The following is a 14,853-nucleotide window of genomic DNA, read 5'->3' on the forward strand; positions in this document are numbered from 1 at the left end:
TTTCGATCCTGCCATTAACGTGTGTTTTGTCGTCGGCAAATGCTACGTGGACAACTAGAAACAGTCCTTTATATTATGTACATGGCTAGTCTACAGCTAGGGTAAATAACTTGCACCACAGTTCAAGTGAAGCGACTCGTATCAGGGAAGCTACTGCCGATTGGGGGCTACCTGCCTAGCAGGCCATGCTTTTTTCTCCTCAGCCTCTCCACCAAGCAGTTGGGGCTAAACTCTATCTTTCATGATCCTCCGATATCATATTTTTATTGCGATAGCAATTAGATGGACGCTCTCGACGGATTTTCGCCGTCGCCGTCATGTCCTGTTTAAAGTTCAAATTGATATCCCCCGCCCATCGCATGTTCTACCGCGGGTAAAAGCACGCGAACGGGGACGACAGATGCGGCTGAAGCAGGGATCAACTCAGTAGGCCCATGTCTGTCGCTCGGAAGGCGCATGCGATAACATTGCCCCGCTTGGGAGGCCTGCCGTCGAAGCAGAAAGGAAACGCCCCGCCTGTATTGAACTAGCATGAAAAGACGCAGGGGGATGGGGGGGGGGGTTGTCACTCGAGCAGCACCTTTTACTTTGATTCTAAGGGCGTTGTCGCGCGCACTATCTCGGCAGCCATCAGCTGGCGGCTCGTATATCCTTCTGCGTGCTGTGCTCTCAACGCGAAGAGACTGCGCGGAAAGAGCACATCTCCCTGGAGCGGCTGTATTTTCTTACACCACAGTATTGTAGAGTTAAGCGAAATCGGATCCAAAAGAATTAGCAGCCAGCCTCACTTCGTATAACATTAGAATTTGTTGCTGTCGCATTCATTCCTTCGCCGTTGCGATGAAACTGACTTTTTACATGTTCTAGTATTTCCATGTTCTCACAGGTGACCAAACGAGGATGTACTATTTTTGCTAGGTTCTTCTACTAGCATGGCTTTCGTTTTCTCGTGTTCTTTACTAATCTTTGTAGCCATCGATGAATTAACAACAGGTCAGTTTCGTGCAGGGCGCTTGTACATAAGTGACTTGTAACCAACTGTATGCAAAAAGAGTGTTGGCCAGGCTTGCCACGTCGAAAATGGGAAAGGTAGCCAAAAACTTTTGAAAAGTAGCCACATTACAGAGGAACGTTGTATCTGCTTTATTGTGTTGAAGACATCACAGCCAAAGCTGCTTTCAGTAAACTTAAGAACACAGAAAAAACATTATGGAATGCGTATAAATTACTGATGCAAACAGTGCTTTGACATGTTCTATAACTAAAAATTTACGACACTGAAAAAAATGATCACAATTGAAATCATAGCTGTAAGTCATGGTGATGATGATGGACATGCTTGAAAAGATTCGAAGTGCCATGGTCTTTCGGTGCTCTAGATATTTGCTAATGTTGCTGTATAACATGAGCTACACATATTTTTGTTCAATTTTTACAATAAGCCAGGCGTTTGAAAAGTAGCCAGAGCAAAATTTTTGCCGCCAACAGCCTTGAAAATACGTTCTGGTGGGCTAGTTGGTTCATTGCTGTTAGACGTTAAACTGCGCGAAAAGACCAGGACACAAGCAAGAAAACACGTGTACGTGGTGTTCTCTGTGTTTTCTTGCTTGTGTCCTGGTCTTTTCGCGCAGTTTAATAAAGCCTTGAAACGTAGCCAAATCTGGCAACGCTGGTGTTGACTCACGTTCCTGCTGGTCTCGTTTGCTGTGCAGGGCCAGTGCTGCTAGACGAGTTTGTCGAATGGCTGCGTGCGAGGTACCCCCACCTACATCGTGCTCCACAGACAGCCGAGGACAGTAGCCATCCCTCGTTTGGTGCAGCCTCATGCAGCTGAGGGGAACTGCTCACCTGCCCTCTGCCACCTCCCCCTGGACTACCTTACCCCATCCCAACCTTCTTTAAGAACCATTCGGGGGCATTTGGTCACCGGTGTTTCACGCGTCGACCTCTTTCTCCCCCTTTTGCACTCCCAGTGAATGCCACAAGAGTATGGAACCCCATGTCAAGAGGGCCAAAAATTGTCTTAATGAACAGCTTCAGCCCTTGGCACCCTCTTGTCTCGTCTAACTGGCTTGTTTTCTTTGACTAGTTAGGGACTGTACACACTACCTCTGTGCTGGACACCTGCAAATTTTTCGTTTTTTGTCCGCTTGCGGTGTGAACATTTGGAGTCTGTGCATTTGCTGCGATAATTTTATTATTATTTTGCAGGTTACTCTTTTTATTTCAATGAGACAAAGCTTGCGAAAGTGTAATATTTAGTTCGCGGAGAAAGCATTTCCAATCAAGTCGGCGTGAGCTGCACTTGTCACAATATGGGTTGTCTTTTCTTCTTCCATGATTGTTCTTTTCTCTATTTATTCGTGTCGAAGTGGCGCAGTGCACGGCTCGTTTGCTTGTACAAGTGTGTTCTGCGGCGACAGCAGGGGCTTCACCGGCCATTTTGTTGCCATTGTGGCCAAAGTGCAGTGCCAACAGCGTGTGACTGCTCGCTCTTGTGATCTGCACGCGCGCCTAGCAGCTGCTTTTTCCCTTTTATTTTTTATTTGTTGCGCCAGCCTCTTTGCTCTCTCCTCCTCTGGTGCTCTCACAGTGAAATTCACTTCTTCATTTGGTACTCTCGTTTTTCCCAGAGCAAAAAAAAAAAAAAAAAAGAAAAGAAAGAAAAAGTTTGGGACAGCTCCCACCCCCCTTATTAACTCATGTAACAGTGCGCAAAAGTGGAAAGGGTGATGACAGAGACAGAGAGTAAAGTCAACGTGTTTTCCACTTTTGCGCACTGTTACACGAGTTGCAATCAACCAAGTACTGCAGATTGGGCAAGTTAGTGCATCATAATCTCGTTTTGCTATAGCACAGCTCATTTTGAGCCCGAAATTTCCAGTGAACCAACTAGCCCATCCAAGCAACCATTCTTGACCCCCTTACTCCTCTAGTTGGTGAATGCACCATGCCCCAGCAAAGATAGTCATCAAATGTGGCATATCATGTGCTTTAAAGCGCCGCTGTACTGTGCCCTCTTGTCTGCCACTGTACCTAAGGGTGTTCCTGTGTAGTGTAGTCTGCCTGTGCAAGCCTCTTCTTTTTTTTGGGGAGGACACTTCTTTTTATAGAATGTGTGTGTGTGGGCATGTGGAGTGTGTTTTTTCTTGTATGAGGTGGGCAGCAGCATGTGAGTAGCTTCAGGAAGTGAGCTGGCCAAGTGTTTTTAGAAGGACGGAGAATCGGGCATGTTGGTGTACCTTTGTGGCTTCAACAGCACGACTGAGGACGACTGACGTATTTTCTTTTTTTTCCAAGTTCCCGCCTTTGGTTGCGCTGTTGCAGCTGCAAAGGAGTCTTCCTGTCAGAGTGCCAGTAACACAGGTGGCCTTGTGACGCTTGGATCGCCTAGAGTGCTGCTATGTTTTAGCAATTTTACTATGGCAAGGCCCCGCAAAGAAACTCCGAAAGGAACACATTCCGTAGATTGAACTTTCTAAGCATTGGCTTTTGACTATAATACCTTACGGTGGTGTAGTACACTCTTCAACCGGTGCTGCTGCTCTTCCAAAAAAAATATATATATGCTGTATTGAGAGCGAACTTTTAAACGAATAAACACTTGAACACGCAAATACACATTACCAAGCTGCAACACCTAGCCTTGTCTCTGTCTGCTACTTGTGTTTTGTACAGGTTAAATTGCTGCAGACAACACGGGTACCAATATATAGCTCTTCTGGATTAATGACTACACCCTGAGACAAACTGTAATGTCCATCTTATCCACAATGATAACAGTTAACCTCCTCTAACTGCAGTAAACTCTTGGTAAACGGAAATCCCTTAAAGGGGCCCTGTAACACTTTTTCAGCATGGTCAGAAAACGAGGCTCCCGAGACCATGCGAGCCAAACATTATAGCGCAGTATGCAGCCTGGAATGTAGAATTAATTCTTAGTCAGCTAGAAATCACTCCCTCTTTTCTCTACAAATGATGCCATGTACCCAAATTACTGCGCCATATATTCAAAGTCCGCGGCCGTTACCATGGCCGCCGTGGGATGCCGCCACGTGCCCGCGCACGCTTGCGGTCACAGTGAAAGCGAGCTGCGCATTTGAAGAAAAATTAAGAAAGTGCTTAAGGTCATGACACACGCTGACGAAGGGACACATCTTCTTGCCCCCTTTGTTATTCCCCTCCCTGCGTAGCTTTCAGCGCGCTCACTGGTACGAAAGGAGAGAGTATGCGACAAATCCCTGTAATTCCGCTCGTACTTGATGGATTCTAGAAATTTTTGCGGCAGTCGATTTGTGGGGCAACAAGCTCTTTTAATGAAGCCATTAAACTACTTGAAAAGTGTTGCAGGGCCCATTTAAATGGAAATGCTGCTTAAATGGAACTGCTTCTTACATGATTAGTTTCATACTTGAATTCTGTACCCCTGTTTCTCTCAGTAAACGGAACCTATTTTCCTGGTCCCTTCAGGTTCCGTTTAACGAGAATTTACTGCATACACCTAAAGTCTGCTTTTACTTTTGACCAGTTGGTTAAGAATCTAAGAAGTACTTGCTTGATAAGATTGCCGTGTACATGCTTACACAGCACCTGCTTGCAGACTCTACAAGTTTAGGAAAAAGAAGTTACCGATTACAATTACATCCTCCAAAATTAATTTATCACTGTTACCGATTGCTGCTCCGAGAAAGTAATCAGGGGAATTACAATGTAATCTATTTCTTTCATGTTGCCTCCCTCCGAACTTTATTAACCTCGTACAAGTACAGTAAACAGAACATGCTGGCCTGACACATTACACCAGATATTCTAGCCTATAATTTCCACTCTACAGTGAAAATGAACGAAGTCTCGGATGGAGGCTACCTATTGAGCAGCAATTACTGGGCACCATGTTTAGCATTGTATGAAATCAATGAGAATTGATGTGATAGAATGTTTTGTGCACATTAAATCAAAATTATATTACAATCTATATGCCTGTCCAGTTTCTTTTGGGAATATATATATATTCCCACAAGGAACTACTATGCATATCGTGTGTTGCATGAACAAAAGCGCCTTTGGATATCTGGTAGGCTATCAGGAGGGCACCAAGAACATAGGAAGACTCCACTTGTACTGGATCAGCAGCCAAGGTCTTCCGCTGTGGAGCTTTAATTAATGGGTCTGTTGCTAAGCTGCATTCCAATGGGGCCAGGTATGCAAAAGTGTATCGTGCCCTTGACACATTATGAAGGGCTCCTACACTACTATGAGCTCAAAAATTTACTGCGTAGTAGCAGCAGTAGTGAAGGTATGGCAACAAGAACTTTTTTTTTTTCACGGATTGTGTAATATGAAAGTTAACAGCATTTAATTGGCCACTGCACAGCTGACTGGCTGTCCTTCACTTATTTCCACACCACTCTCTCTCAACACCACACACTGCACCAGAAGGGAGAGAACCACGGTGTTGGTATGGAAGGTTTTTCATGTCTGTTTTAGTTTCGTTCCACCGTAAAAAGTTCGGTTCCGTTTCTGCTCCGGAACAAAAATATTTTCCATGACGCTTTGTAATGGTTTTTATTTGTGTAAAAAAAAATGAAATTAAGGTAACCACAAAAATAGTACATAAAAACATTAATTTTTCTCTTAAGTGAATTATGAATTCTCTGAGCAGGCTGAACGCTTTGAATCAAGGGAGTGAGCATGATCTTAGAAGTAGCACGTTATCGAGTGTAGTCTCTGATATGCGGGACTGCTGTTCTGATAAACTTTAGCGCCGACAATGCCCCCTCCACGCTGGCACACCAAGGTCTACTTCCGGCAATATAAACAGCTGTGGTTGCCACTGTTTTCATTTTTCACAAGATTGCTACACATCACCTTTGGAATTCCTGCTTGAAATATGCGCCAATACTGTCCCTTGAGATGTGCATTAATGCTCATGTTCCACAACCTCGGTTGTTCCGCATTGGCAACTTTCCTTTGAACCAAAAACCGATAAAAAATATTAGATAACATTTCAGTTAGGTTTTCGTTCCCATCAAAAATATAGTGTTTTCGTTTCTTTCCGAAACCCTGGAAAGAATCTTATTAAAAGCAACAGAAATGGTTGAGCCTGTTGAGAGGCCCTGGATGTGGTTGGAGTCCCTAGTTCAAGTCCACCTTGAGCCGTATCCTCCCGGCGAAGCTCCACTACTCTCCCTGTGATGCAGAATGAATGGGAGCTTTATAGAAAGTTCAGTGGGTCCACAATCAGTGACTCCGCTTCTTTGCCCTGAAAACACGGCTGTCTCTCGTCCCATTTTCGCTATCGTTCCTTGTACGCAACAGCCTTTACTCTCGCTGGAATGATGGACGGCTTTGTATATGTGTTGTGCACTCACACACCACTACAATATCTTTTATGTGCGAGATATGCAGCCATCATGCTCTTAAATCATTTACAAAACTTGTCCGACTTCATTTTGGATCGTCGATCCAACAAAGCTTCATGGAGAGAGCCCTCGATCCTGGCTTTCTTCAGGTCCTTTCTGTCTTGCTGACTTACCCGGAGTTTTCTGTCTTGGAAGCTCTGGAACTTTTTCCTGAAAGCAGGAAGGGTAAATGCAATCACTTGTGTAGGAACATGTCGCAGTATGTTGGCATTATGTAAAACATTACATGAGGAAGACCTTCTCCAGTTCCTTTCACAGTTCACGGAATACATTACAACATATAATAGTGTAGTCTACAGTAGTTATACAATGCTCGCATAGCCACTACTGCATGAATGGAAAGTAACTGTTCACAGTAGCAGTGATGACACCTTGTGGTTGTCAAACTATAGACGACTTACACTGTTGGTTGCCACTGCTTAATGCAACGGCAGTGGTATGTGCTAAAAGACAGTTGATGTCGTCTTGCCTTTGCGACTTGGGCTGCTCAACATTTGAGAAAAGTGTACCCTTGATTATATGCACAACAATGGCAAGCATAGTAAAAAAGCCAGATTTCTTTTGCATCTCCATGATATGTGACATTTTTGTGATAGGCAGGCTGGACTCCAGCTGCAGTAGCCATGCTGAGAACGAAAACACTGCATTAGAATCTAAGCTTGTGAAATTTTAATTGCGCATGAGGAACTTTATTGCTGGATAGCACCGTACTGGTGCTATCTCAAGTTTTATATTGCACAGCTTTGGTATGTTAATTACCACTTACTGTAAATGATTAGCTGACATAGAATAGTCCCAGTTTCTGCAATGCATTTAAGGTAGTGCACAACGTGTGCAGTTAATACTTACACATAATTTACTTCACATTCTCCCAAGGACCCTCTCTCTTCTTCGGGAACATCTTTCTCCTTTGACGTATCGGCTTTAGCCACAGCACGGACCTGTTGGTATACGACAACAAGTTATCCGCTAAATGCTTGTTGCACCGACCAAAATTCCATAGAAAGCACACACATGCCTTTTGAAGAATGAAGCAAAAGAAAAGGTCAGAACGATAGCTGCTTACCTTAATCATTTCATCGCTGCCTGCTGAACGGCAATTGGCTTTTATGTCTGTACCATCCACTACTGTGAGGAAGCAGTTATTGCTGGCGAGAAGGGCTACTTTACCCTGGAATGACAACCACATAACTTGTCGGTGCAAGTTTTTCTCTACACCTAACAACCAGAGTTCATAGGGCACTCACATCTTGAAAGACTGGCTCCCACTGCTCAAGTGGGCCTATGGCATCAGACCTCCCAACAACTGTACCATCTGGCTGGACAGAAAGGTACTTCCCGTAGCCGGATTTCAGGGCTATCTTTGTATCGGAGAGCTTGACAGCTGTCAATATCTCTTCTGGAAATGGGCCCTCACCTAGAAAAAAGAAGGGCATGGCATAGGTTCATTTGTGACGTCTCAGACAACCATTTACCGCTCCTCATAACTGATTATTCACTGCTATGTTTACTTGTCCGTAATTTATGTGCAAAAGCTCGCTCATGGCTCCTCATTTTGAGTCGATTACACACCATGTGATGACATAGCCAAGTAAGAAACCAGCTGTCAGTTCAAACTATAGGGAGGCACATAAAGTGTTACGAGGTGTGGGATATCCTGTGATGTGTACAAGGTGGTGTAGAAAGTTTTTTTGACACTGTATACACGATGTGCCAATTGAACATTTGAAGGCATCCGTGCTGCTGTGCAATGCTAAGTGCAGACCACCCCCCGTAACACGTGTCCTTCCACAAACATTTAAAACAGCATTCCAACCAGGCCCGTAGCCAGGAATTTCTTTTCGGGGGCGAGGGGGGGTGCACTTGCTGAAAGCTTTGAAAAACACCTATCTTTATTATTTTTTCCGGCAAAACACCCCCTCCATCAGAATATCGAGGGGGGGGGGGGCTGTCTACAGTCCCGATTCCAACCAAGCTGAACATGTGAATGGGTGCTCAGTGTTTCGCGATGCAAGGCGAGAGACCGCCACCTGAATCCCCAAGTGAGAAAGATAAGGTGCTTACCGGGAGGATGAGGACCGCCAAGTACAAACAAGCCATCATCCCGCGACGACATGTAGCAGTATGGAGTGAACTCAATGGTTATGGGACCCGTGTACTCTTCGAACGCCTTCAGCTCCCACCAGCCCCCTGTGACAAAATATACAGCATGTGGAACAGTTCGGTAAGCACTTCAGTGGGTGCGTAAAACAGTACCGTGGTTGACGGTGTCCTGACTTTCTAGTCTTTCGTCGCCACCACTGGAACTCTGCTTGGACTTGCTCTTACTCTTGTGCTTCCTGCGAGAAAAAGTAGATGTCAAATAACGTGACACTGTCACCGCACAGCAGGCTTTACGCAAGCGAAGCTGGCTTAGAAAGTTAGATTTCAGGTAGCTAGCATACGTTTCTTGCATAAACATGCGTAACGTGCTCAACAGATTACCCTGAAACAACTTTCACTTTATGCAGTGTGGGAACCCTAAGCGTCATTCACTAGACAACGGAGTCACAATAAAACAACCAAACTTAATGCGATCATGATAGAAATGTTCGACTCACTTCGTTGTGCGGCCCTTCAGCACAAGCTTCCCGCGACGCACTAAGCTATAGTCAGCCATATCTCGTTTATCGTCAGTGCCGTTCAGGCTCGTTTACCGGTAGCACTCAACTCGACATCTGCATTCGCGGACTACGAATAATTACAGCTCTACAGCAACTGTTTACGCACGAAAGTCGCCATAACTCGCTTGGCCGTCAACTTAATAAAATCCGTTATTTCACCGTCGCGTTGATGTTTTCGTTACTGCCGATGCCGGTTCGTGCGCCAGTCACACATATAAGTATTTCTCTAAAAGTGAAACTTAAAATTGCAAAATAAAAGCAACACTTTACGGTATATTTGTTTTAAGTGGTGATGTAAATAAGACAGATTTGTTATCTTTAACAAGCACTTAAACAATGTCACGTAGTATCCGCCGGAAGTCTCTGATGTCAGGTGTTCAGCGTCAGCTTCGCATAGTAAACGCTCGCTGCGCTGGCTCCCTATCGTTTTCATACGCTCCTTTATTTTTTTACGACACTGCTCGCGAGCGCAGCAAGCGCAGTGGCAGCAAGCAGCGCTGGATAGTGGCGCTCGTGTGGCAGGTTTGCGCTGCTTTTCGCGTGTGCCGGGCGACGGAGCGTCTTTCATCTCCGGATACTTGCGCATATCGGCGGGAAAAACGGCGTCACCGAGTGCTTCGAAACGCCGACAAGCTACGGAGTAACCTGCTAAAAGAGTGATCGCGCCTTGCACGGATAGAAGCAGGGTGTCGAATACGGCGATATGTGCCTGCTTCCCTCGTTGCACTGCGAGCAACGGCTACTCCTCGCCGGGATCTTCGGTGACTGCGAAGACGGCGAGCGTGCTGTGTAGTAATTCGTACACCTGTGTAGAGCTTATCTTCAAATGACTGCTACTACGGCTCGTCGAAGACTCGGATGCACTCGCCTCGCAATCTCTCGAAGTCGTCTCGGATATAACACTTTCGAGTTCACTTAAAGCGCCTTGGCTGCGGTGCTTTCGGTGAGTTCTTCGGTGGCCAGTTTCTCGACGCCACGCTTTCCCTCCCTGTTTTTTTCTTTTCGCGTCGTGTTGATGCTAGTTCGTCGACGCAGTTTACGTACACTTTCTATCGCAACAAACTGTGCACGAGATCGGCCGCTGTTGTGCAAACAGAGAAGTGTCTCGTTTCAAGAAGCCGCTGTCTCACGGGGAACAGCGAAAGGTCCTGTTCCAAGTTTGCTTTATGTTTTTTTTTTTGTTTTCTCTTTCTGAGCAAGGGCGCTTGTTGCGTAACAATCGGCGCGCCGGCTAAAAACTGCCGTCGCTATTCCGTTGGCGCAAAATTCGGATTTGTGTCCCAAGTTTCGCGCTGCATTTGCGCAAGCGCGCACATAAAACCTTCGTGTACTTTTTTTTTTTTTCTTTCGTGAATTCGAATCGCTCAAGAAGCCCATGAGAAAGTTCCCGTCGTGGACACGTTTTTGAACGAAGCGCATGAATGAGTTGCCGATGTGAGCGCGTTTGTTTTCCACTTGCCAAGTTTTCGCTGGCTGGACAAAGTGGCAAGACCACTTTGTCACGAGAAACATAGTGGGATGATGACGTCGCTTGTTGTGTTCAGACGCCCTGCGCAACGCAACTGTACCAATGTGTACTAGGAGCGCGAACTTTAGCGATGGCTGATGCGTTTCAGATGATATCGACAGTCATTTCTTTCGGATCCGGTAGCTAAGGTTAAAATAGCGCTAAACATACGGGACGGCTGAAGAGAGACAGCTTGCGCGGGTTTCGCGCTGCTTTTAACTTTTTTTTTTTTGTTCTGTAGTTTCGTTTTTCGCCAGTTCCCGGATTATACGCCCGGCTATCACTTTCGTTTCCCTCTTGAGAGTGGGGGAGACATAGTTCGTTAGGTACCGACCTTGGCTCTGCGCTTATCGGCAGCGGTGCGCTTAGGTCTGTGGCCCTGCGTGAAAGTATCCGTGCGCTCGTATTGGGACATGCGTGCTGCGCAAGGCTTCGACGCCGATTCTAGGGCGCATACCGGCGCACGCGGCTGGCGCGCGCCTCAGTGACGCGTGTGGGTGGAAAAGTTTCGCTTCGCTCGGTGTTGTGGCTGCGGTAATGAAGAGCGACTGCGGTAGCGGGAACGACGTTTTTTTTTTTATCACTTTTGTCGGCTAAACTTTCTAATTGTGCGGCGGAAAACTGAACAACTCAGGGACGTGACAACACGAGAAATACTTTTCCAACAAAAGAAACAAAAATGATAATAGCAATCAGAAAAGTAACTTTTAATTGCTACTCGAGCAGGGCAGTCGGATATGGCTGAAGCAGTACTGCGAGTCGGCCTAGTTCCCGTGTTTTGCCCTGAGTTTTCGCGCAAATATTGTCAAGATGAAATATCGCAGTATAGCGATCTAAAAAAAAGCCTTTAGGAGAGTTCAGTGTTGGTCGAGTTGGTGTTTGGACATAAACATAACCGTAAACGGCGCCTACGTTCGTCTTCCTTTCTGTAGTGCCGTTTCCTTGCAACTTACGACATTAACAATGAGCCCTTTACGCAGCGCACAGGCGAGCCTTTGAACTTTACCAAGTCGTAATAAGCATTTCGTGATAGTGCCAGTGTTGAAAGAAATAAAACGTTTCCGGCGTTGTGCGCACGAGTGAGTACCCCACGTGGATTCTTGCGATGTGACAAATGTGAACAGCGATGCACACTGCAGCGTCGCGTGTTTACACATTCGTGCGTGTTCGTGGTTCTTGCTTTCACAATTTGTTGGCGCTACGCTGGTACTTCACAATAGTTTACGTCGAGTCACTTTTTTTCCCCTCATCCGGGTCAGAACTCCGTTGCATGCATGCGTCACGTGATGCTGACGGTGATTTCTATATTTAGTGAAGTATTATGAAATCAGAAGCCTTCTAGGGGCTAGCAATGTCTGAGAATGCGAGATAAACGCAAGCGTAATCACAGGCGGAACTGCATTGCGATGGTTGTGAGTCATTTCGCGGAATAGCAACGAGACGCATTCTTTATTGCCTCGTAAACAGCTTGTAGCGGTTTAGGGGAGCGATATTCAGGCTTTATTAATTTTTGTTCCATGAGTCGTTGCAGCGCGTACTTCACCGGGAGGCGCACAAGAACGCAAAAATATTATTGCTGCTTTTCCATCGCTGTTCAAACTTCTAAGCGCATCAAAAGGAGGGACACAACAACGAGACAAGGCGCTTTGACCTGTTGTGCAATTCTTGTATCCGTGTTTTGTTGCTCAAAGTAAGCTTTGAAGATGAAGGTATACAAACAAGCCGAGTTATCTACTCCCGTTTCATGCCTCCACTCAGTGGAGGCATGAAAGGGGACATGTTCGGCCTGAAGCCCCTGAAGCTTTTGTCCGCCCACGTCTCACTTTTGCTTTATCTGTCCGCTAGGTTTGACGTTGTCGCGCTGCAGTCTTATTGGAGAAAAAAAAAAAAAAAAAACCCCACCGCGTGGTGACATTTCATGATCCGTGAGTTGCTTTGGAACGCCATCGCGATTTAATATTTAAATTCACCTTGCCTATTTTCTCACGCCTAGCTTATACACCCCCTTGCATACCCTCTTGCTCAGCCGTAAAAGCGACAGCGCATTAGGTTTACACGTGCGTTTAGCATAATTACACGGTTACTACGCTGCACAGGCATTGCGAGTTTTGTTTGCGTAACTTTCAGCGCGTACCTATTGTTTGGATTGTTGGGAGAAGCGTGGCTGTGACGAAATAAACTTTTTTCAGTTGAGCACCATCCCCGTAAGTTAACGTCGGAGTGCAACGGCAGTTGTAGAGACGCTGTGATGTGGATGGGTGCGCCTTGCGGAAAGGTCACTCCCGCCTTCGATCGTGCAACTTCGGTACGCGTCTTTGTTACGCTCCGTTACACCTTTAAAATTCCAAAACTGGTCATTTTGTGGCCATTTCCTTCTGTCATTGCGCCATCGTTACAAAAAACTATCAACGCGAGCCCTCGTGGTGATACGCGTCGCCATACGAACGCGCTTACGTCAGCGACATGAACAACCAGTGGCGATTAAGAGTTCAACATAGTGTCGCGACCAACATGCTGTGGCTGTTTACGAGTATTCCTATTTCTTGTTACTGCAGGCTTTGCTGTAAAGCGTTTTGTTTGAGTGCGGGGGTGTTCTCTTAGCGTACACGCTCAGGCTTTCCCAGTGTACATACTAGACTTTATCGCGTATAAAGCGAAAGGAGCTGCAGAAGTGGGGTTCTCCTCACAAGGCCTATCACTGCGGAGAATCCGGATTTACAGGCGCCTGCCACACACGCTCAGACACGTTCGAAACCGTGCAGACTTCGGATATGCAGGCAATTTTTCCCCTAAAATATATTTCGTTAACGCACGGCAGTTGTGAGAAATTAGTTAACCTCTGCGCTTATCTAAACGTTATCTAAGCTCTATCTAAACAGCTGTAAAGGTATCCACCGTTTCTCGCTATTTCTAGAGCCTACCGGCGCCTAGAGTTGGAAACTTCTATCACGATCTGACGACGGCATTGGTGACTGGAGTACTAAGCATGTCACGATATCCTTCGTTTATGTTGTCGCGTGATGACGTTTTGGCGCGTTAATCGTTTGACAGTGCGTTCGACGAAGCTGGCATTCTGTCCAAGATTTTACTTGACGATTTCTACTTAAAAGACGGTTTCGTAATGAATTCGTTTTTAATGCAGTTCAAGCTAAAAAATGTGCAAATGACAGTTAAAAAGAAAAAGGAAAGAAAAACGCAGCTATAGTGCCGACTCTCAACTGAGCATTCCACGGAAAGACAACAGGCATGCAAATCTGATAGAAATACCTTCGCATACAAGCGCAAAGAGGGGGGTGGGGTGAAAAGAACAGTAACCGCGTGCTCGTAGGACAATAGACAAAAGGAATCCTATAGCCTTACGATTCTGGTTTTATCATGATTTTTTTCCTCCACAATTGTCTTTCCATTATAGCATGTATGCACTTTGAAACTTTGTTTATTTCCAACATTGAGTATGCTCAGGGTCCTGGTCGAAATGATTGCAACCCCCGTTTTCGGCAATTTGATCTTGTTTCGAACGTTCGAAAACGGGTCAGTGGATACTCCTTTTATTCCATGTACTATGTTACCGGCATGCTGCTACAGATGCCGGTCGCCGTGTTGTGGTGGTAATGTCAGGCTGACAGGACACCTTGTTGCACGCTTCGCCACGGAAGGCGTGCAAGCTGCGCACGTGCACACATACGCACGCATAACAGAGAGCAGTTTGAGTGTCCTTGACCGCGTGGCGCAACAAGCTGTACCGAATCTGCCGCCGGCAACACCGTTGTGCTCGGCCCAGACACTCGTTGTTTCATTGATGTTGGGCAACGGAGATTAGCTGCGGCACTCCTCGCGGCTGAGAGCGCGAGCACGTGGCGACACATTGGCTGCCGAGCCGAGTGTGCTTCGTCGGAAACACGAGAAGTGGCCTGGCTATCGAATCGCCGGCTGTTGCGCGGTATTCGTAAATTCACGTTCTAATTATCGCTTCGACGCTGGGCCTGCTTAAAGAGAGGTTATCGGCCAACAAATCGTGTAGATATTTATACGAGACTACAGCTGCGGCCGTCCCTCGCATGTCACTGTAAACACACGTCATGTGCAGGCACGCATGTGTAGCTGGCGGCACCGCGCTTGCTGCTTAGGCGCCTAGCTACACTGCTGATGCATCGCGTACTCCACTGGCCGAATTCTGTCTTCGCCTCGCCGTTCACTACAACGTGTGCTGCTGCCGTGCCGTGTCAGTGTTATAGGCCGATAAGTACTGCTGATTGGGCGA

At 46.2% G+C, this 14,853-nt stretch overlaps 3 protein-coding genes across 4 annotated transcripts in view; 2 read left to right on the forward strand and 1 right to left on the reverse strand.

Annotated features, from left to right (window-relative positions):
* LOC119382643 (DCN1-like protein 5) overlaps positions 1-3,643 on the forward strand; it is a 31,354-nt gene extending 27,711 nt beyond the window's left edge. For both annotated transcript variants that reach the window (XM_037650438.1, XM_037650437.1), the window contains exon 10: positions 1,713-3,643. In XM_037650438.1, the coding sequence (XP_037506366.1) occupies positions 1,713-1,834 (122 nt within the window). In that variant the 3' untranslated portion in view covers positions 1,835-3,643. The remainder of the gene's footprint in view (positions 1-1,712) is intronic.
* A 2,752-nt stretch (positions 3,644-6,395) lies between these two features.
* LOC119382644 (protein FRG1) lies at positions 6,396-9,254 on the reverse strand. Its single transcript, XM_037650439.2, has 7 exons — positions 9,023-9,254; positions 8,679-8,761; positions 8,487-8,612; positions 7,670-7,839; positions 7,489-7,593; positions 7,272-7,363; positions 6,396-6,572 (listed from the first exon to the last, which is right to left on the reverse strand). Exons 1-7 carry the CDS (start codon positions 9,079-9,081, stop codon positions 6,425-6,427), a joined length of 783 nt encoding a protein of 260 aa, XP_037506367.1. The 5' UTR covers positions 9,082-9,254; the 3' UTR covers positions 6,396-6,424.
* Positions 9,255-9,601: 347 nt separating this feature from the next.
* LOC119382645 (phospholipid-transporting ATPase VB) overlaps positions 9,602-14,853 on the forward strand; it is a 134,199-nt gene continuing 128,947 nt past the window's right edge. Inside the window, exon 1 of the mRNA XM_037650440.2 lies at positions 9,602-10,028. The gene's annotated coding sequence lies outside the window, so the exon portion shown is untranslated. The remainder of the gene's footprint in view (positions 10,029-14,853) is intronic.

This window comes from Rhipicephalus sanguineus, chromosome 2 (assembly GCF_013339695.2).
Source record: "Rhipicephalus sanguineus isolate Rsan-2018 chromosome 2, BIME_Rsan_1.4, whole genome shotgun sequence".
In the NCBI taxonomy this organism is placed as follows: Eukaryota; Metazoa; Arthropoda; class Arachnida; order Ixodida; family Ixodidae; genus Rhipicephalus; species Rhipicephalus sanguineus.